General features: G+C 43.1%; 1 protein-coding gene across 7 annotated transcripts in view; it reads left to right on the forward strand.

The window, feature by feature from the left end:
- The window catches only part of YPEL2 (yippee like 2), a 59,186-nt gene extending 39,368 nt beyond the window's left edge, over positions 1-19,818 (forward strand). For 6 of the 7 annotated variants that reach the window (XM_029612729.1, XM_029612725.1, XM_029612726.1 and 3 more), the window contains exons 3-5: positions 10,314-10,360; positions 12,330-12,438; positions 16,685-19,818. In XM_029612729.1, coding sequence (XP_029468589.1) covers positions 10,314-10,360; positions 12,330-12,438; positions 16,685-16,774 — 246 coding nt within the window. In that variant the 3' untranslated portion in view covers positions 16,775-19,818. Of the gene's footprint in view, positions 1-10,313; positions 10,361-10,404; positions 10,449-12,329; positions 12,439-16,684 lie in introns of all 7 variants that reach the window. The other variant, XM_029612730.1, reaches the window with a different exon arrangement.
- The last annotated feature ends 1,483 nt before the right edge of the window (positions 19,819-21,301 follow it).

Genomic DNA, 21,301 nt, shown 5'->3' on the forward strand with positions numbered 1-21,301 from the left:
GTTAGCTTTTCATACCTGTCTTGCTATCTGTTCATTGCTCAAAGATGAACTGGAGTATGTATGTATATATATATATATATATATATATATATATATATATATATATATATATATATATATATATGAATGAATGGTATAACAAACATAAGTATCATTTAGGACACTGCCCTCCGAAATGACCTGGTTTGCCAATGTAAAGACAACAGCTTTGCTCATTGGAGAAGCCTGCCCTATGTGTTTGTCGCTAATAACCTCTCCTAGACTGCCGGCACAAGGTTCTCCGCAGCTGCACTTTCTGGAGGATGGGTTCTTACCCGCCCCTGTCTGCCAGTTTAAAACCTCATGGTTTCCTCCAGGTGAAAGTTTTCCCTCCTGAGCTGGCTATCCTGGCCAGGTTTGCTGACCAGTGTCAGCTTAACCAATTACCCTAACCCTCGCCCAAGTCTCCACACAAAATGAGCCCAGCTCTTCACAGCCAGCCTCTTGTCTCAGCTTTCCCCATAATCCCAGTCTGTTCAGGTTCCACGGAGTGCTTTCCCTCTCACCACCAACAGATTAACAGCCCCAAAGCAAAGCTGATTACCTGTACCTGCCTGTGTTATAAACTTGTGCAGCCCGTGTGCACACCTGTCTGTAAATCAGAAAGGAGAACGGATAGCTCTGCAGCCTGAGCCAGCTTTTCCCAATCTATCTAATGGCATCTAATACAACTTGTTTAGTCCTTCAGAGGCTTGCACTGCTTCTCGCAGGGGCTAATAAATACCAAAAATGGGACAGTGCACGGTAAAGGCACTCACCTGTGCCAAGTCCATCGTGAGTGCAACACGGGATCAAGCTGTGTCCCCCTTTTTTCATTTTATTTCCTACATAATTTGTACAGTCGTATATCGCAGGCAATTGACTGATGGTCATGGAGTCTACCTCAAGGAAACTGGCCGGGAAGAATCCTTGACAATTGGCACTATTGCTCACAAGTTTCACCTTCCTTTTTGTCCAGAAAGAGTGAAACTTGGTGGATACAGCCCCACTTACACAGCTCGCAACTCAGCTTCCTGCCGAAAACAAGAGATGGTGTTTTCTAGAGCTATAGCCCAGTTAAGCATTTTGCACACTCCGTGATAAAATCAAACACCGCTTTTCACATGAAGGCCGGGAACTGTGGTGCCAGGATAGGGTAAAAAGTAGGATGCCAAAACGTTAAGCAGAACAGGCGGGGGAATATGAAGGGCTCTTTTGCTGGGAAAGGGCCTCAGGCTAAGCTGGTTGCACCAAAAAAAACAGTTTTAAAAATAGGAAGAGCAGGGTGCAGCTGGGTATTCTCATTGCAGAACAGGAAGTGTTTGAATGCCCGCTCTTCTGCTCTCTCCAGTCTTTATGTTCTGCTTCTAATTGCTGAGCTATAATTAGGTAATAGTAATAATAATGTTCTTTCTCCCACTCTTCCTCCTTGGAAGCTGGTCAGGGTGGTGTAGGTGGCCAGAATTCTCCTGCCAGGCCGTCTGCTCTAGAGGTGGCTGCAGGTGCTGTCAAACTTTATATAACTTTTGCATGAGAAATGATTGGTGGACTGGCCTGGGTGCACCAGAGATGGAGTGGGGGGGGGCATTCATTTTCCTCCCTGCATCTCAACTGAAATTCAGGACCAAAGAGTTTGCGGGGAAGGGAATGCAAAGCGCAAAACATAGCTCCTACAGCAGAGAGAAGAAGCCTATTCAGCATCCTCCTCTTCCTTCACGGATGAGGACAAATTGTTCTGAAACTTTGCCCCCACTTCAGACGTTCTATACTTAGTGGCCAGTGAAGATGATTTAATTTAGGGTTTTTTTGTATACTGTAATAATAATTTATCTATATTCTCTCTTTCATGACGCTTCAAAGCAATTACATTCAGGGACTATAGGCAGGTTCCGACTGTAGAGAGCTCACAATCTAAGGGGCCCGTGAGAGAAGTGAAATATCATCACAGGGGTGTGGGGTGTTTGCCTGACATTTCGCCCTTCCCCGTTGTAAACTAACAGAGTGCTTTTCCAGTGATTTTGGTTTTTATCACAGAAAAACCCCCACAATAAAACAATATCCCTGCAAAACGGGGGGGGGGGGAACGGACGATGGCGCCCCACTTCACCCGGAGCTGCCATAGTTACAGGGCCATCCCCACCAAAGTGAAAAACTCCCTCCCCCACTCATCCCCGCGCCACCTCTACAGACAACCCAGCAGGGGCAACAGTTTAAAAAAAACAAAAGTCACACGGTGATGCCCTGTCCCACCTTCCCAAACCTCTCCCTGGTTCTAACCCTCCCCCCCAAATCCCTCTACTTCCATAGGTGAAATCCAGGAAATCACATGATGGGGGCAAAGGCCGCTTGGCGCTATTTTGAAAGATTGGTGTCAACCAGCTGGGAGGGAACCAGGGAAGTTTTCAATGTAAGGGGTGGGGGAGAGGTCCAGTGGGATTGGTTAAGGGGGGGGGGCGTGCCCACTAGAAACCATGGATTTCTATGGAAGTGGAGAAGGGGGTGATTTTTATGGAAATAGAAAGGGTTTGAGAAGGGGTGGGGCATTGCTACACAACTTCAAATTCCTCTTTTTTTTTTTTTTACTTTTGCCCCTGTGGGCTGCTTCTAGTGGCAGCAAGGATCTTCCTAGACCCCCCCCATGGGGGGGCTATTTTTTTCACTTTGGGTGGGTTTCAGCTGCATGGCCTTTTAAACATTACCACAGGAGCATCAGGACGTGCACTTGCATGAAAATGGTCCCATGGGAAAATATCTACTACATCTCAATTTTCATTAAAATAATGTGGCTTCCCTTATTTTTGGCAAGCCGCGTTGTTTTATTAGCATAGGATTAGCTATGCATTAGCAGCTTTGCATGCATTTGAAAAATGTATGCATGCAAAGTAGTTAATTTAAATAGGGGCAGATTTTTTTGGCAAAAAAAAAAAAAGCATGATCTTGCTCTATATAAGAGTGGAGGAGTAGCCTAGTGGTTAGTGCAGCGGGCTACGAATCAGAGAAACCAGCGTTCAAATCCCACTGCTGCTCCTTATGACCTTGGCCAAACCACTTCACCCTCTGTTGCCTCAGATACAAACTTGGTACCTGATTTGTTTCCCCATAGACACAAAAGGGAAGAAAATGAATCTGGCCCTTAGACTGTGAGCACTCTGGGAACAGAGAAATCCCTACAGTGTCTAAATGTAATCCGGTTTGAAATGCCAAAAAAGCAGGACTATAAATCAAATAAATATTGTGTGTTATACCCTTATCTACCCCTCAGTTTGTACCTGAGGCAGTGAAGGATGAAATTACTTGCTCTAGGTCACAGGGAGTGTCAGCAGCCTCATTGTTGAGTCCAGGTAGCCAGTGACAGAGGACGTTTTTGTCCTAGCGGGACAAAAGACCAAGTATGGGATCTGGGGGGAAAGCCTAGCCTAGCCTAGCCTAGCCTAACCAAACCAAGCTTTGGACTGTTAACCGGGATTAAGGCATTCGAATAAGCACGTTTTTCAGAAGAGCCTTGTTTTTGCTTTGTTTATTTCAGAATACAGAGGGTCTAGGGGAGCAGCTTACTAAATTGCCTTTTGACTGGACATGCAGTACCATCTGCCCAGGATGTCAGATGAACCCCTTTATTCCTTAATGCCTGTGCGCTTCCTTATTTCGTGGATAAAACGGCCACAGCAGCTTTATTCAAACACACATGAAATACAAATGTAAATGTCAGATCGTAATGAGCATAATAACATGCTCTAACCCTTCACCCCTACCAGCAAAAGGGTGGAAACGTATCCTGTGCGCCTTGAATCTTCTTAACTAATCCCTCAACTAGTAACGCAGTTGCCCAGCAGCATCCTGTTCCATGAATGCTGCCTCTGAGGGCATGAGCTAAAGGCCTCTCCGTGGTTTGCCTCTGCCTCACTCTTTACAGCCTTCCCCAGACCACCCCTACATGATCTGAGTAAAACGCTTAGAATCTAATCGTTGATAACTGCTCAGACCCCCATCTTCTATCGGCAACCTGGGATGGATGGTAAAGTGGCCATGGCTAGAACAGGTCTAGGCAACCCTCTAGCCAGCGGTGCCTGAACATAACTCTTCAAGTTGCACCCATTCTTGCGCTAGCGATGTGCTGCCTGCTGCCACGACAACTCCCTCCCCCTCTGCTCCCCACCTGCAGTCCCTGAGGTCTTGAGTTTTAGGTGTGGTGGATAAGATTTCTGTGAGCTTAACCCCACACCAAATAATGCCACCTACTCTCTTCCTGTCCTATTTCTACGTTCCTAGGGACTCTCTACTGTTCCTCTGGGGGGTTGGTCCTTTCATATTTCCTAGGACCCTTGGCTGCCCCGGTCTGAACCCCCTACCCATCCCATACCTACTTTTCTGGATGGCAGCTCCTGTTACAGGGCCTTCTGGAGTGCTTCATACATCCTTCTCCAGTAACCAGTTCCCTTCAACTTTGGCTTGGAGCTCAGGTTGCAAGAATTCCAGTTCTCCAAATGAATACATTTTTTTCTGTAGAAAGTACAGAATCCTTCCGCCATGTTTAATCACACCAATCTAGGAAAATATTCCTAGCTTTCAGCTCCGCAGAAGTGTATGGGAGGGAGGTTTGGGCTCCTGCTTGGACACAGTTGTACACAGAATATTTTGTTTCTCCCCCTAGGCCGATTTTTATAAAATCTACAAGATACACATACGCAGATAATGGTGGGATGTAGTGGGGGGAAGGACGACTTGCCCTTTCCCAGTCTATCACAGGTCTTGCTTGATCTGTGGTCTTCTTGTCCACCATCCTTCCCCCATCACTTAGGTTCTCTTGGTTTGCTTGTTGATTTAAAAAAACAAAACACAAAAAACTCACAAATTCAAAAGCATTGGCAGTATGCTGCATACCTCTGTCCAAGATGACTGACAGAGTTTGAGGATCCCTGCCTTAAAGAACTAACAGTGGGGAGAAGAGAGAGCTGACAAACGCTTCCAGCTAGCTGACTGAAGAGGTTTGTAGCAGGCGACATCCTGATGAGGTGTAACTTAGACATGGAGGGCAAAGAGCTCTCAACGCACAAGATCTAGAGTTCATTTAAAAAGTGTTTTTCCTCGTTGGGGACGTATCCCTCTGTGTCCTTAGATAGCATTGCAGTCTTTTTTTGGACTACTTTGGTGTGGTTAAACCCTATGGGAAGTGGAGTAGCGGCCTAGTGGTTAGAGCAGTGGGCAATGAATCAAGGAGACCAGAGTTCAAATCCTTCTGCCACTCCTTGTGACCTAGGGCAAGACACTTCACCCTCCACTGCCTCCTGTGCAGTCTTAAGAATTTCACTTACTAAGTATTTTCCCCATAAACCCAGAATGAGAGAAAAGGCTTAGTAAATCAGGCTTAAATTGTGAACCCTTTGGAGATAAAAGAAATACCTATAGTACCTGAATGTGATCCCACTGTGAAGTGCTGAAATAACAGAATATAAAATGAATCCTGGTTTTATTTCACTTAGGGACTGGTGTTATAAGACCATGGTAAAAATCAGAGCTAGGTTTAGCACTGAATTTATTTTTACTACTGTGGTAAATGTTTACTTGCAATGTAAGAAACAAATGATGACATGTAAAGGGAAAAAAAGTGTGTTAAAATACATGTAAAGTTAACTTTCTTTCTTTTCTCTTTATCGATTAGAGGCGCAAGTTTAAAACTCGCACCTCTAATTGTTGAAGTAAAACAAACTGGAAGCTCTCTGGTCCAGTTCCGAGTGACCTGGGAAACCTGAGGCAGAGGGATTCCACCCCAGGACCAGTGAATTGCACTTAAATGCCTCCCCCTACCCCAGCCTCTGGCATGGGGATAGGTTCACGGGGTGATTGTGTGGATGAGTTTAGTGGATGGAGGGGCATAGTGGGGGTTGGGTTAGAGGGTCCCACTGTGGGGCTACCTGGGTGCAGGGTCTCTGAATTGGCATCCTGGGGTCCCCAGCTTGGCCAGCCTAGATCTATTGGTGGCTGATTTAACATGCATTTACTTCGGTCCCTGAGGTAAAGTTTCAAAGTTTAGGTTCTAAAAGAAAAGTTAAATGCAGGAATTATTAGCACACTTTCCTGCACTGGAAATCATTTTATATGCAGGTTATCAGCATGGTAAAGTATGCTAAAATTAGCTCATCCGTTTCACTTCCTGTTTAGTGCATGTTTTCTTTGTGTGCGTAAACCATTATTACTTCAGGAAGTCATTTTAATCCCACAGAAGTAGTAAAGTGTGATGAGCTGTGCTAGGCTTATTTCATTGGGCCCCTTACTATGGTGGGATTGGAACCTGCATCTCCAGATGTCATGGTTCTGGGTTTTAATGAAGAGGCTGCTCTCTCTTGGCCAAGGATAGTTTCTCAAAAGCATGTTGTCAGGCTTGCCCGGGGACTTTTTCTGTGGCTTTGTCGTTTTGACTCCTGTTCGGAAATGGGTGAAATGTTTTGCTCTCCTGCTGTTTCTTTCTCTTTCCTCCTACGACCACATCCTCCTTGTTCCTTCATAGCTTGCTTTTGGATTGCCTCTGGAGTACACCTAGACTTTTTTTTTTTTTCCCCTCCTCCAAGGCTTACTCTAGCAGATTACTTACATATAATTTTCCATGAGGCAGTAATATTACACTGTAGCCTTCTGGTCTGGTTTGCTGCCTCAATAGACCGATTAATTATCTTGGGGCTGTTCTAAAATGCTGCCGCGGGTTTCTGCGCATACTTGCTTGGGTTATTGTGCGCGTTTTTCCCCGCACTAGTCTTACGTGTTCAGCGCGGGAAAAACACGGACATAAAACCGCTTATAAACCCACGGCTGTTTTTTTGGTTTGTTTTTTTTTGCACGAGTGAATGGAAATTGCATGCAAAGGAGGCAATCAACTATTCACGGCCTATACAAGGAGCCACGCATGAGTTAGTGCAGGTTTTGGTACCTGGGGTTTTTGGGTTTTTTTTAGCGTCTGGGTCAGGGCAGGAGTTAAGTTAAAGCGCATGTCTGGAGGAAATCATGGATTACTTTCATTTTCTCTGGACGTTTGGAACATTTTTGTGGGTTGGGCTGTAGAAATCTGTGCTGCTGGCATCTGCCGGTGCAGCTGCCGCGTGGTCGGAGACGAAGGAGTTAAGAGATTGCTCTACCCACCTTCCGTCCTGCTCCCGGACCAGAGACTACTTCAGTATTTTATGAAAGGGGAAGGCTTTTGCCCTGAGAATCTCTGGCGGGTCACCCTATTAGTGCGGGTTTCTGTGCGGCCTATTACATAGGGCCATGATCGCGTGTATTTGCGCAGGTTTTACTTCTACGTGGATTTTCTGCGTGCATCTCATTTGCATCCTCGACCTTTATTACATCCCGCGGAGGCGCCTGCTTTGCCGTGTACACTAAAAAAAATATATATATTTATATATATATTTATATATATATATATATATATATATATATATATATTTATATATACTCAGACAACTAGCACCGATGTCACCGCAGGTCTTATTACTTTGGACCCCTGTATGGTGCATTGACAGGGTCCCTCTTTATCTTGTCACAACTTGTATTACAAAGCATGCTCCATAATAGCAATGAGATCCTTGATTTTATTTGCTGTCAGAAAATGCTAGCCCAAATCAGAGAACCAGCAGCACCAAAAAATTAAGCAAGCAAAATGAATCCCAAAAGTCTGAGATTCTGCCTGTAGAATATTAAGCAGGTTTTCAACCAGTCTGAGTAGTTGGAACTAAAGGTTTCTCTTATGCTTCTTTAAAAATTATATCATGAAGAGACGACCCCAGCAAAATGCATTTAAATCTCCAAGGCACAGATCCTCCCTTTATTCCATGAAATTCTGAGGTATGAAAAAATATATTCCTGGACATAAACCTCCATGAGAAGGGGTAGAATATTCCCCCAGCTAATGAGAATAATTGCAGGATGAGAAAATGTAATGCCAGAGGCCGCCTGATCCTTGTTTGTGAGGCTGGGGAATCCTGGGCTGGTTTATTGCGTACTGCCATGGTTACAGGCCCTTCTTCAGAGAGGATTTGCTCACTAATTGCCCTTGTCCAGCAGGGTGCATTGCTGAAATAAGTTAGCACATGACATTCCATAGCCCCGTTTTTTTTGATAATGTGCACATATTTAGGGTTAATTCATTAGAGGTGTGTGTGTGTGTGAGTGTGTGTGACCTTCAGCTCAGTCGGAAACAGGGCTGAGAATGTGGCACCAGGAGCCTTCATTCACAACTGTCTGGGGATTCCTCTCCTATTTATATCCCCCTCCCTACTCTCCTAGCCCAGTCAATGCCGTGACCGTCCTTGGGCTGGGATGAGTTGGGGGAGAGGTGCCACACGCTAGGTGCTGCCTTTGCACAATGGCTGACGCCCTCCCCTTCCTCCGCACTGTCCCCGACCACTGCCCCACGGCAGGGCTCGCAGTTGGGTCCCTTTGCGTGACCATGCTCAGCACTGCCACTGGGCCAGCCCCCCTTTTTAATGCTGGTGCACTCTGCCTTCCTTCTAATAGCACCTCTGGGTTTTCCACTCGCACTCTCACCATCTCAGACCTTCCTCATTTAATCTGTCTGTGCAGTGGTCATTGTTCCCTTCCTCTGAAAGGCGCAGCAGGTTGGGAACAGCTAATGTTAAACCAACCTAACCGAGGATGCCCCCTCCCCCCCCCCCCTTCCTTCCCTGGCCGTATTTGCCACCTGCCTAGCTAGTCATGTCCTAGACCAGAGAGACCTGCTGGCAAGTATAGCTCTTTTTTATAAATCCCTCTAATTATTTTTGTTTTTTTTCAGTAGTCTATATTCAGCACACTGTGACAGTAATTATCTCAAGTGCTGTATGTAGCCTAGTAAAGCCATTAATAATACAACTGATGGGCTGAGCAGCAGCAAATCATTGCCCCTCCCTCAGAAGAATGTTTGTAGGGAACAGAAGCAGCTTTATGGCAGTTACAGAAAGGGCTTTTGTTGTACTCCCTGTGCAACTACATACATTTTTACTTGACGCGAGAATTTCTCTAGAGACTGTGCTCTGAAACAGGACTTTTATACGTACACCCACTGGGTTTTCATCCATACTGGTGGGAAAATTGACTTAGGTGAACCAAAATTCCAGTTCTATTCTGTGTAGGGTTTTTTCTTTTTCTTTTTTTTTTTTTTCAGCTTCTTTTCATCTCCTTTATGGCTTGCTGCTGGCTTTTTTTTTTTTTTTTTCTAGTCATTCATCATGTGGACCACTTTGTCTTCACTCGTGGCTTGCACTCGTGAAATTCAGCTCACTGCTGGCTTCCCTTGGTGGGCTTTTAAAACTGCAGTCAAATGAGCATTCCTCATAGTGCCAGCCCGTTTTCTTCCAGTCTGCAGCACCCATTACTCTGTATCCAGGTTCTCCAAAGAACTATGAGTCCTGGTTGTGGAACCCTTTGAGACCTGCAGAAATATAACCCAAATAGTACCGCTCCCAAACCCTGAAACACTGCTTGTTTCCACAGATAGATAAATTACTAGAAGGAAGGAATCCATCTTCCAGCTGTCTCATTATGCAAAGAAATAGATTTTCTTGACTGAGGAAAATCCCACACACCAGTCCTGAAGCCACCAATATGACCAGTTTCATTTCTGAATCTGGGGAGGGCAGGGGGAATGGGGGAGCCAATAGAATGCCCCCGGTGCACTTTAAAATCTATAATTTTTGTATGATTATACCTGCGCACTGACTCCATCCAACCTCTTACGTGGTTTTTCAGAAAGCACATAACTGATTTTCATAGCTCTCAGGAGTACTGAACCTCACTTCTGTTTAGACCTTCAGGATGTTTAATTCAGCAGGTAGTTGTGAAAGAACATTAAAAATGTAGGTGGCATTGTTTAAACACCAGAAGGCTTGCACCCTGCATCTTTTTGTAGTGCTGTGTTACGGTTCAGCCATCCCCTGCTAATAATACCAGAGAAAGAAGAGGAATACAGCTGAAATGGACAGCCAGCTGGGCCCCATGGAGCATTTTTCTGGCACAGATCCTCCAAAAAAAAACAAAAAAACATCTCTCAAGCTGAATTCTTGTAAGTTGTTGTTTGTATGTCATTGACCTACACAGCAATAACTTATAAAGAGCCTTCAGGCTGTTCCATTTGTTGAACAGGAGACTTCATCTGGCACTGCCCTTTGCTATTAAGAGTATTGTGCAAATTTTGTTTCCTGGAGAGTTGAATTGCTTTTGGAGTAGCTCTGAAATAAGGGATTTCTGATTTGATATTTGGGGCCTAACTCACTAAGGCTTTTCTTCCATCTTGTTTGTGTCTACAGGAAAAGACCTTGATGAATCGGGTCCCTCATGTCATAATTATCAGCAGGTTAGTTTTGTATCAATCCATTGATTTGTTTTCTTGCCTTACAGTCCTTTCAAGGAAGCCAAGGACGAGCATACCTCTTCAATTCAGTGTGAGTGTTTCTTCCAAAATACCAGTGAACTTTTATTTTCCGTCTCTGGCATGAAAGCATGCTCTTGCTGAATACAATAATAGAGTAGGCTTTTGGCCCTTTTTCGGTTTTTCCATACATGCGTCTCATAGCTTCACCTCTGGGGAGGAAAAGGGCAATTTTTTCCCCTCTGTTGCATGTTCCATTCTCTGGCATGGACCGGGCTTACAGCTGGTAGGAATGTTTGTTTGATAGAGATGACAGCTCAAAAAACTAATTTGTACGCTGTATGAGAAGTTATTTAAGTTTCTTTTATTAGACCACTTTTTCCAATTTTAGCTCAAGGTGGCTTACAACATTTTTTTTATTTTTAAAGTAGAATAAGTCCCCCTCCCCCCAAAGAGCTTACAATCTAAGTGATATCTCGTGCCTGGTCCCCCCCCCCCCCCCCTCCAAATGTCCTGCTGCATGCAGACAGCAGGGAGAGTGGAGCACAGAGCTTGGCTACTACTTGATCAACAGTAGAAAGCACCAACATTTCATTCCAGACAGTAGCTGGATTAAATGTGGAGGTAGCTTTTAAGTGAACACTGTGAAATTATTGCCTTGGTTCTTGTCCTTTTCCCAAAAGGTGCCCTATGCGGAGAGATTTTTAATTTAAGATGTTTATCCTGTTGCACAGTGTGGTTTACAGTTGGTCACCCCTGAACTAGTGTTTGCCAACAATAATTCAGTGATGCAAGAGTTTAAGAGGTATTAATGGGGCCTTTTGGATTATGGTAGTTACTTCATACAACTAACTGGTTACTAGATCTAGTTATTTTCACAAAATGTATCCCAAAAGCAAAGAAATCGATTAGCCAAGCCATGATCTGTTTAGCACATGTGAAGCCATCAGTGTTGTTTTTATCCTAGGTATAAATATAAAGGAAAAAAATTATTTGTTTTGGACACTGCAAATGAGAGAGATCCGTGTAGCCGCCGTCCCCTGGGTCCTTGTTACCTTTCCCTGAATGAGCTTTTTATGTTGATACTTTGAGGATTGTAGAAACACCACTTTGATCAAGAGTGCTACAGAACTGCACAAATACATTAAAATAAATGTATGAAAATAGTGAAAGTTTCATTTACAAACACTTTGTGGATTTTAAAATGGTGCTTAAAAAGTGCAAATACTAACTTGTAAAAAAAAAAAAAAAAAAGAGTGTCTTTGTTTCTACAAATAGTGAAGGCACAATGTCGCAAAGGAATTTTTTGTTTTGTGCCTACCCGAAAAGTAACCGAAGGTATATTTCATGGCAAAGTAGTTACATGATAGAAAAGCAATCCATTATATGCTTTAAAAAGAAAAAAGTACCTGTCTTAAAATTTGGTTGCTTCCTGTTACTCGTATTGTATCGTAAGAGGGTGGCTTTGATGTATTAGAACAGTATCTTGCTTTCTTCGCCATTTTTATAGAGAGAGATCAAGATTCATTACTAGGAATGTACATCTAATTCCATTCATCTTATTTTGGCTTCATGAGTACGTACGTTTAGACCCAGTATTCAGTTTGTGGCTTAGTATTCCTAGTTTGTACGTCAACAACTCCTGAATGGCGGTACTCATAGCTTCAGGACAAGAGAGGTCAATCGGGAATCTGCTTTCATCCTCTTCATATGTGTTGCATTCTGGGATTGTGGTTCTGCTTATTCCCTCCTCTGTCCCCCACCTGGAGTCGGGGGAAAAGCAGAACGGCAGATACCAGAATGCCGCCTCCCCAGAACCGGCGCTTGCCTAAGCGAGCTCCCCCCCCCCCCCCCCCCGTAGTAGTGCGAGCTCTGCTGCTCCATCTCGGCACAAGAGCCACCCATCCCGCGTAATGTGTGCCTAACCCTTCCACTTCTCCTCCTCCTCTTGCAGTGTGAACGTGGGCTGTGGTCCGGCAGAAGAGCGCGTATTACTAACGGGGCTTCATGCAGTTGCGGACATTTACTGTGAAAATTGCAAAACCACGCTAGGCTGGAAATATGTAAGTCTTTCTGTTGTCGTTTTTTTTTTTTTTTTGTTTTGTTTTTTACAAAGTGAAATTGCTCCTCTTGGTACATTTTGAGGGGGGCAGGGAGTGTGCATGCATGTGAAGAAGGTCCTCTAGTTTTCAGGTTAGCAGGAAGGCATATAATCTTGTAAACAATAAGGAGAATACAAATGGGAGCAAACACTGTGAAATCAGATGCAAACAGAATTAGAGCTGCATGAGGTACATCCCAGAAAACTAAGGAAGCTCTGAGAGTTTGTAAAGGGCCTGTTCAATACAGCCTTGGAGATAGGAGAAGGGTGGCTGTGATCCCTCTTCACAAAAGCAGTAACTGTGATGAGCTTGGAAACTACAGGCTGGTTAGCCTTACCTTGGTGAAAGGAAAACTGATGGAGACTCTGCTATCCAACGCTTTGCAGGATCCTAAGACAGCATCGGGAGCAGCAGGTTCGTACACTTCTGTGGCTGCACAACAAAATGGCACCATAGAAACGATGGCAGAAAAGGACCAAATGATCTGCCCAGCAAGCTTATGCTTATTGCCAGTATCTGCTGCACTGTGCAGGTCACCCCCCATGCTTCTCAGTTTCCCAGACCATAAAAGTCAGGGCCCTCGAATGCTGTTTGAATCCAATTTCCCTTAACCCTTGCTGTGGAAGCAGAGAGAACATTAGGAAGACAACCAGCTGTCTTTTTTTTTTTTTTTGGACTTGCATATGGACAGTTGGAGGCGCTGATGAGAATGGAACACATGACCCCTGGTTTAGAAGACCAGCGCTCTCCCTAATGTGATGTTACTTCGGTGCCGTCCTCCAGGGGGATGGTGCCATTTTTAAAGTGCCAGGTCCTGGGCAGAAGTGACTGGGCTTCTCTCCTATCCATTTGGACTGGATGCAGGAGGGCAATAAGTGGGGGCTGGAATGGGGGAGCTCACCCAGCTCTGACAGTTACAAAGCAGGAAGGCCGCCAGACCTGGGGATAGGCCTTGGTGTCAGGAAGGCCTTTAATCAGTTCAGTTTTTTTGTTTTAATTTATTTTTTTTTGGGGGGGGGGGGGGTTGGCAACCAACCAACCAAAAAAAATTAAACTGAATTAAAACAATCAAAAAAAAAAACCCCTCCCTGAAATGAAAAACAAAACAAAACAAAAAAATTTTGGGGCTGCACATCCCTGCTGAAATTTCCTGAGAGCCTGCATGGAGCCCGGACTCTGCTGCAAAAGGCTGCCATGCTGCTCCTTCTCCTCCATCCCCAAAGTAGCCTGAATGGGTGCAGATGCAGGGCCAGAGCCACAACCTGCTCACTGGCATCTCGTGACTCAGAATCTGTAAAGAGAGAGCTGGATAGGGTTATGAAGCAGACTCTTAAATACCTAAAAAGTATTAAAATACACAGGAAACATTTTTTTTTGAATGGAAAGGAAGCTGTAGAACTGGTGCTGGTAATATCACGCTGTAAGGGGCTAGACTCGTCAACAGCGCTCAGAAATATTCTTTCATAGAAAGGGTAGTGGATGTCTGGAATGCCCTCCTGGAGGAGATGGTGAAGACACAAATGTCAGAATTCAGAAGGGCATGGGATACACAGGGGATCCCTAGTGCCAAGAGGAGAGAAATGAAGCGTTGAGAAGAGCCCCATGTAGAAATGTTTCCACAGGTTAACCTGCCATCGATTACTAGGTTACTGCTGTGTGTTTTATTTAGAAAATATCCTGGGACCAAAGCATATTTATTTTAAATGCAAATATGATTATGAGTTCAGATCCTTTTAGACTTTGTTCATTTGTCTCACTTGACATCTCAGTAAGGTGGGAACATATTATATTGTCGGCCATTTTTAAAGCTGCCTTGTTATTGGTTGGTGCATTATGGCTGCTGGAGCTTGATGCTTGGTCACATGATACTACGTGACAAATCAGGATGCATGAATTCTTCTCAGGCCATACATTTCTACATTTTAAAATTAGATTGCTTAATTTTTTTTTTTTGTCAGTATATTGGGTTTTACACCAATACGACAACAATATAATACACAATGATCCCCCAACAGCCCAAACATATATAAGAAAAAGATACAACAATAAATAATATACAATCATTAATCATTTAGAGGTCAACACCAGTTTCATACCCCCATTCCCTACCCACCAAATAAATCCCCACTCCCCATACATCTCACTGCTAAATTTAGACATAAAAATTTATGCTAAATTGCTAGCCAATAGATTAAAATATATTCTACCTTTCTTAATCTCACAGGAACAATCTGGTTTTGTTCATGGGAGGCAGTCTAATGCGAATATTCAACATTTGCTATTGGCGATGGAAGCGAGTGTGCATAATCAGTGCTCAGAGCCATTAGTTGTTAGTTTTGATGTGGAGAAGGCTTTTGACAGGGTCTCATGGTCTTTTCTTCATTTTATATTGGGTGGCTTTGGTTTTACTGGGCATATTATGGATGCAATTAGGGTCCTGTATGCTAATCCATCGGCATATATACAGGTTAATGGGATGCTATCGGAGGCTTTTCCTTTATTCCAAGGAACTAGACAAGGGTGTCCTTTATCACCATCGTTATTTTAACTTTGGAACCTGATACGGAGAATTAAGCAGGAAAAGGCTGTTAAGGGTATTCCATTTAGTCCACTAGATTCGAAAATAATGCTATTTGTTGATGATATCTTAGTGACTCTATTGGAGGCTTCCTCCTCACTTTACCATGTGTTGTAACTGATAACAGAATTTGGAAAGTTCTCAGGATTAAAACCGAACCTAAATAAATCAGAGGGGTTGGACCTGCTGGGGACTAGAGGCTGGATGGCCTGGATTTCCTTTACGTTGGGCAGGAGAGAAAATTAAATATTTAGGAGTTATAGTACATAGAAATCCAAAGATTTGGTATACCTGCAATATACAACTGGTAATACAAGAGTTTTGTCAGAAGACGGAGGCTTGGATGGATCTCCCGGTTTTGACTTTAGGGTGGGTGGAATTATTAAAGATGATACTTATCCCTAAGTTATTGTATATCTTACAAATGGTACTCATCTTATTAACTGTGAAGAATATCCGCATTATCAATAATTTGTGTGCTTGATTCATATGGAGATCAAAAAAAGGTTAGGTTCTCTATGGGAAAATTAAGTTGCCCTAAAGCTGAAGATGGTGTATGGCTTCTCCCATGTTAAATATTATAATAGGGCTTGTCACATGGTAACTATTGCTGAGTGGTTGGTTGGGTAGTCATGGAGGCTCTAGCACATTGGATATAGAAATCAATTGTGTATCTCCTCTGTACTTAAAATTTGTGCTTCATGCTTCTAGAGATTTCCTTTTGGGTTGCTCACTCCTTATATTTTGGCACAATCCGATGGGTTTGGAAATTTCTAAGGAAGCTACTTCATTTGCCTTGGGAGATTTCTCCCTGTCTTCCCTTAGCTGGAAACCCTCACGTTAAGAGCTGGTGAATCTATTATATTTTTCCGGCAGTTGGAGGCTCAGGGATTTAACTCAGTACAAGCTTTTTATGAGTTGAGGTCTGGGACAATTCATTATTGTCGGCCGTGGCTGCGGTTTGGGGACATGATCTAAATGTTCAGATGTCAAAACGGGACCTAATAAAGGGGGTTTCGATCATTAACAAAGCTACAGAGAGTATATCTCTAAGGGAACTACAATTTAAAATACTCTTGGCCGGTGAAGGCATTTAAAGCTTCTTCGGATCAGTGTCTCAAATGGAAAGTAGTATAGGCTACTTTTTTGGGCGCGTGTCCATATCCAAACGTTCTGGGATCTTTTATATTAAGATATTTGAACTCCTTGTTAAACTCTGTTAGTGTGGTCAAAGGCCTTTTGTGTATTAGGTGTACAGGGGGACACAAGTTATGTGTGCAAAGCCCATAAAATACTTTTAATCAAGGCTAGCTTGGTAGCAAAGAAATGTATAATGCTTAAATGGGTGGATGTGGGGCAGCCATCCATGGGAATGTGGAAAGCAAATATGGTTGAATTGATGATGCTGGAATATAAATCGGTAGAACCTATGAATGTGAAAAGCAAATGACAATTCTTGGAAGTGTGGAGACCATTATCATTGTTACCGAACGACATACGTAACGCCATATTATGTTTCATAACTAAATATATAATAGTGCTGCTTTTCTTGATGGTGGTTGGAAAGTGTATATGTTGAGCAGCTTTAAATGCTTATACTTGGTTTTTTTTTTATTATTCCTTTGTCAGGAACATGCCTTTGAAAGCAGCCAGAAGTATAAAGAAGGAAAATACATCATTGAATTAGCTCACATGATCAAGGACAACGGCTGGGACTGAGCAAGGGGCAGGAAATGGTGCCTAAGAAGGGCATCCAATGAACATTGTCCCAGAGTGAGAGAGTAACTCCACGCTTGTTGCTTGGCTCCTTCCCTTCAGAGGCTGGGGCCACATGGAGCATCCTCACACCCTTCTCCACCTGTTGTGGGGGGCTGGGCCTCTGGAATGCTGTCTCTCCATCTCTATGCTTCATACCCGTTTGTGAGTTGACCTCTCTCTCTCTCTTTTTCTCTTTCTCTCTGAGTTGGCTGTAAGAATGCACCAAAAAAGCCCAACAGCATTCCTTTTTATTTATTTTATTTGACTTTCTGAGTACAAAACTTGAAGCTGTTTTGTTTGGTGGCATTTTAGCAGAGTAGCTGTGTTTGTACGCAAGGACTGAGAGGAATATGTGAGATTTTTGGGGGAGAGGGAGCATAGGAGGCAGGGGGTTAAAAACAAATGTGCTGTTCCTTATATCCTGGTGCACCCCAGGTTTGAAACAACCTATTTGTTAGAAGGAGAAAAAGGACAGAAAATACCTCATGACGGCTACTCTTAAAGTGGGGGGTTCTTATTGGTCAGCAAAGTGAGTTGTGACCAGAACCCCTGTTCTCAAGCTTATGAAGATAAATGTCAAATTCAGTATTTTTTTTTCCTTCTTGGTGGTTTCAGACATTTGCCTTTTGTGACTTATCTAGATCACTGACATGCCCAGAGCTTTTGGTAGCTTACCAATCATGCTTGTTTGGCATCTATACCAGAATTATCCCATCCCCCCAAAAAAAAAGTTTTGCAGAATGTTGGAGTAAGTGATGAGGCAAGTTAGAGGATAACTTGCTACGTGGACAATCGGGTAAATGCATCCGACTGTGCGATAGTCCCATTCAGGGTCTCGAAGAGATTCTTAATTTTCGGCCTGAATTGTAAGGCAGCACTAGAATACTTACACGATTATTATGTTCTGTATGGAATGAGGAACCACTCCGATGTAGGATGCAATTCTAATTTGAATTCCAATATGTTTCAGAAGGCGAATCTTTTTTTTTCTGATGCTGAATGACAAATTTTGCCTTCAATGACTCCAGGTGACTCTCTTAGCCAGTAACGCACTGTACCGATAACAAGAGCGTATTTCAAACCCCGAGACCATTCCTCTGTGCTTTCTACGTCTGATTCATGCTCAGAGGAAGTCTGACAGCCATGAAATGATTTTATTCCTTCCAGCAGAAGTAGGGAGGTGATAGCATTTAGACAGGTTTGATTCAAAAATAATGCATTTCTTTTCTACTTAGTTTTCAGTGTGGGAAATTCAGTTTTGGACGCACATGTGAAAAAAGGAATTGAGATAAATGCAGCCAGCACTGTGAAATCGGTGGCGCTGACACAGGAGAACATTTCAGTTCATTCTTTGCATTCAGGACCATTTCACTCCATTTTCTAAACCACATATTCAGTGGACAAAATACATGCCCATCCTTTTTTTTTTTTTAAAGACATTTTCTTTTGGAATGCATTAGAAACCTTGCAGACACATGTATGACAGGACCCTTGCTATTTGACTGCAGATGGACTAAGAATGGGAAGGTGCTAGTTAGGAACTTAGAACAAAAGTAATTCCCCCCCCCCAATCCCAAATTGATTTCCCTTTTCCTCCCACTGCTCTGCCCATCCACCATTTACCTGAAATGCCTAAGAGGGATTGACAGGTTTTGTCTTTCCCATTTGAGCTCTTGTTGAACTATGAAAGATCCCCCGAGTTCCTGCTTCTTGTTCTGCTCACAGTAAGCAAGGCTGGATTTTTCTTTTTTTTTCTGCCTGGATTCTGGAGATGTGTGAACTGAAACCAGGTAGATTTCAGTTTAGTTCAGCTTCAGCTGAATTTTCATAATCCAGTGGATTTGGAAAAAACTCTAAAGCAATTCAAACTATTTTGAAATAGTTTTGAAGAAAAAATGTTTTTAAAGATCTGAAGTGGATTCATTAATTTGATGAAGTCTGCCTTTTTTTTTTTTTTTTTTTAAATTGACAGCATATTTGGAAAAACTGACAAACCTAATTTGAAGACCTTTTCACATCTCTGCTCAGTTGCATGGCATGCCCTGTCATTATGTCCTATGTAGTCTGAGACTTTCTGCTGACAGCTCTGCAGTGTGCATCAGTGAGGAGCCAGGACTCTCTCTCTCTCTCTTCTGAGTGGTGCAGTAGCCTAGGAGCTGAATTACATGGCATGTAATCTATTTCACACCCCTTTCTAAAGAACCTGATCTCTGGTTCTCTTTTGCATGTGCTTCTTATCTCCATGGAAGCCGCGTTTATGAGGCACACTCCTCACTCTAATTGTGTATTGACCCCATGAAGGAAGCGTTGGTGCTGAAGAAGATCAGATTGCTTGGACAGATTTGAATCCTGTTACCCTTATCAGTACCGAAATTGCACTGTAATTCTTACTCCGAGATCTGTCCTAACGGAGGCAACCACAGTTGCTTAGGGAAGTGTGAGAGGGATCCTTATGACAATTACCATTTTGTGTAAATATAAGAACCGAAGCTCTCACCTCCTTTCATGTAGCCCACATAAACCTTCCTCCCTCTTCTGCCCTCATCCCCACTAAACCCAACAACAGAAATAAGAAAGATAAAAATTAATTTAGGGACGTGCAGTGCCAGTCTGGATGTTTTATAGAGCAAAGAATTATCTGATGGTGTTCAGAAAATGCAGTGTGGTCCTTGGTGCCTTTTTTGTCTGTAGGTTCTGAGCTGTATTAGTTAAAAGAACATGTAAGGATTAGAGTGAGGAAACAATGACAAGCAATTTGATTAAAAAATAATAAAAAGCCACAGGAGGGGATTTCAGTTCAGAAGGAAGCTTATAGAGAGATGTCTATCGAGGTGAACCATGCCTATCATAAAGCGTTTATGAAAATAGACTTACATGTATTGGAATATGTTTCATTGCATTAACTTCCAAAAAAAAATAGTCATTTGGTGCATTAATGTTTTGATCTCAGACAGACTTCAATTTAGCCAAAAGGGCTTCTTAAAACCCTTAACTTATATTGTAGTTTTTTTGGGGGGGGGGGGGGCAGGAGGGGAAGAGGGCTAAAGAACCAAATCTATGGGCTCCTGGCCAGAAAAAAAAAAGCGATTTAGTGCAAAAACAAGGTATCCAGGGCACAACCAAAGATCCCCAGCCCCATCGTGTCCAAATGTGGAGTTGTCCCCTAGGGTCACTTACACTCCAGTGGCCCGCCTGCTGCTTATCTGCAGAGGATAATATATTATACAGACCTTCTGATCTACCTTATGAAATGTATACTTCTGGAAAGCATTGTATTTCAGGTTTTGGTTATACTTTGGTGCAATTTCTTTTGGATCCCTGAAGATGATTTTTCTTTTTTTTTTTGTTTTCTCAGTTCAGTTTCTGGTGCGTTTTTTATATTAAACGAGTTTAAAGAGAAGTGACGATTACTTGGGCAGCAGACCGTGTTTTCCCCTCAAGCCCACGGTTTGCTTTGGACAAGGAAAGAGGGGGAGGGTAAAAAAAAAAATGTTTCCTTCTTTTCAAGCGACCTGTCCATACAGGGATGTAAACTAAAACTACAGCACTTGTTCTTTTCAGGCCTGGCTTCATTCCTCTTTGTCTACCCGTGCACTCCCCCTCCCCAACCAGCAGCACAGTTGACCCAGGCTATTCAGAGCCTCTCGCTGGTCCAGGGTTAGAATGGAACGGACCCTGCCCCACTGCTCATGCGCTAGCGGGTGGTGGCTCCTCTCGCTCCCTGCCCCCCCATCCCTTCCAGAGGTTGAGAGCATCCAAACCCAAGCCGCAGGGCCAGCCAGATGTTAACCATATTTCAGCTTTTAAATTGCGAGCGGTACCAGACTTCTTTCCCGTGGAGGGAGAGAGGCACATCAAAAGGTACAGAAGACATGCGCACAGCTTCTGAGGCGTGGAGGGGGGTTTGAGCAACAGTGTTCCCCGGTCGTACATTGAATTTGCATAGTTATTGACTATAAAATAAAGAAGAAAACAGGCGAAAAGATTTCCAAATGATTCCAGTAACTGCAATTACTTCCCTGTGGCAGGAAATATTTCAGATATGAAATACGAATTCTGACTGAAGGGGGTTGTTTTTTTTTGTTGTTGTTGTTCTTTATGTTGGATGTTGCACATTTTAAAGAAAAAAAAAAGTTTACAATTCTGGTAGCTTTGTATACTTTTGTGTCCTTTTCCCTCCATTTTATTTTTCTATTTCGCAAGCCTTTGGCTGAGTGAGGTGCTCTTTGTAGTGCTGTGACCTGGCTGCAAGCTTGGTTTTGTCTTGGTAGTAAATGTGCATTTAGACTTTAGATGCAGAATATATATATATTATTATTATTATTTTTGTCATCTTCTTGGTCAGAGTTGATCTCTCTGGGTTTATTTTTTTCTAATTGCTTTGAAAGTGTATCTAATCGTGGCGTTTTGTTGCACTTGACATTCTGGAGAAAATGTCATATTTCCCACTAATTAATACAGTCCTAGCTAAAGAGGGCTTATAAAGAT

This window comes from Rhinatrema bivittatum, chromosome 8 (genome assembly GCF_901001135.1).
Source record: "Rhinatrema bivittatum chromosome 8, aRhiBiv1.1, whole genome shotgun sequence".
Taxonomy (NCBI): domain Eukaryota; kingdom Metazoa; phylum Chordata; class Amphibia; order Gymnophiona; family Rhinatrematidae; genus Rhinatrema; species Rhinatrema bivittatum.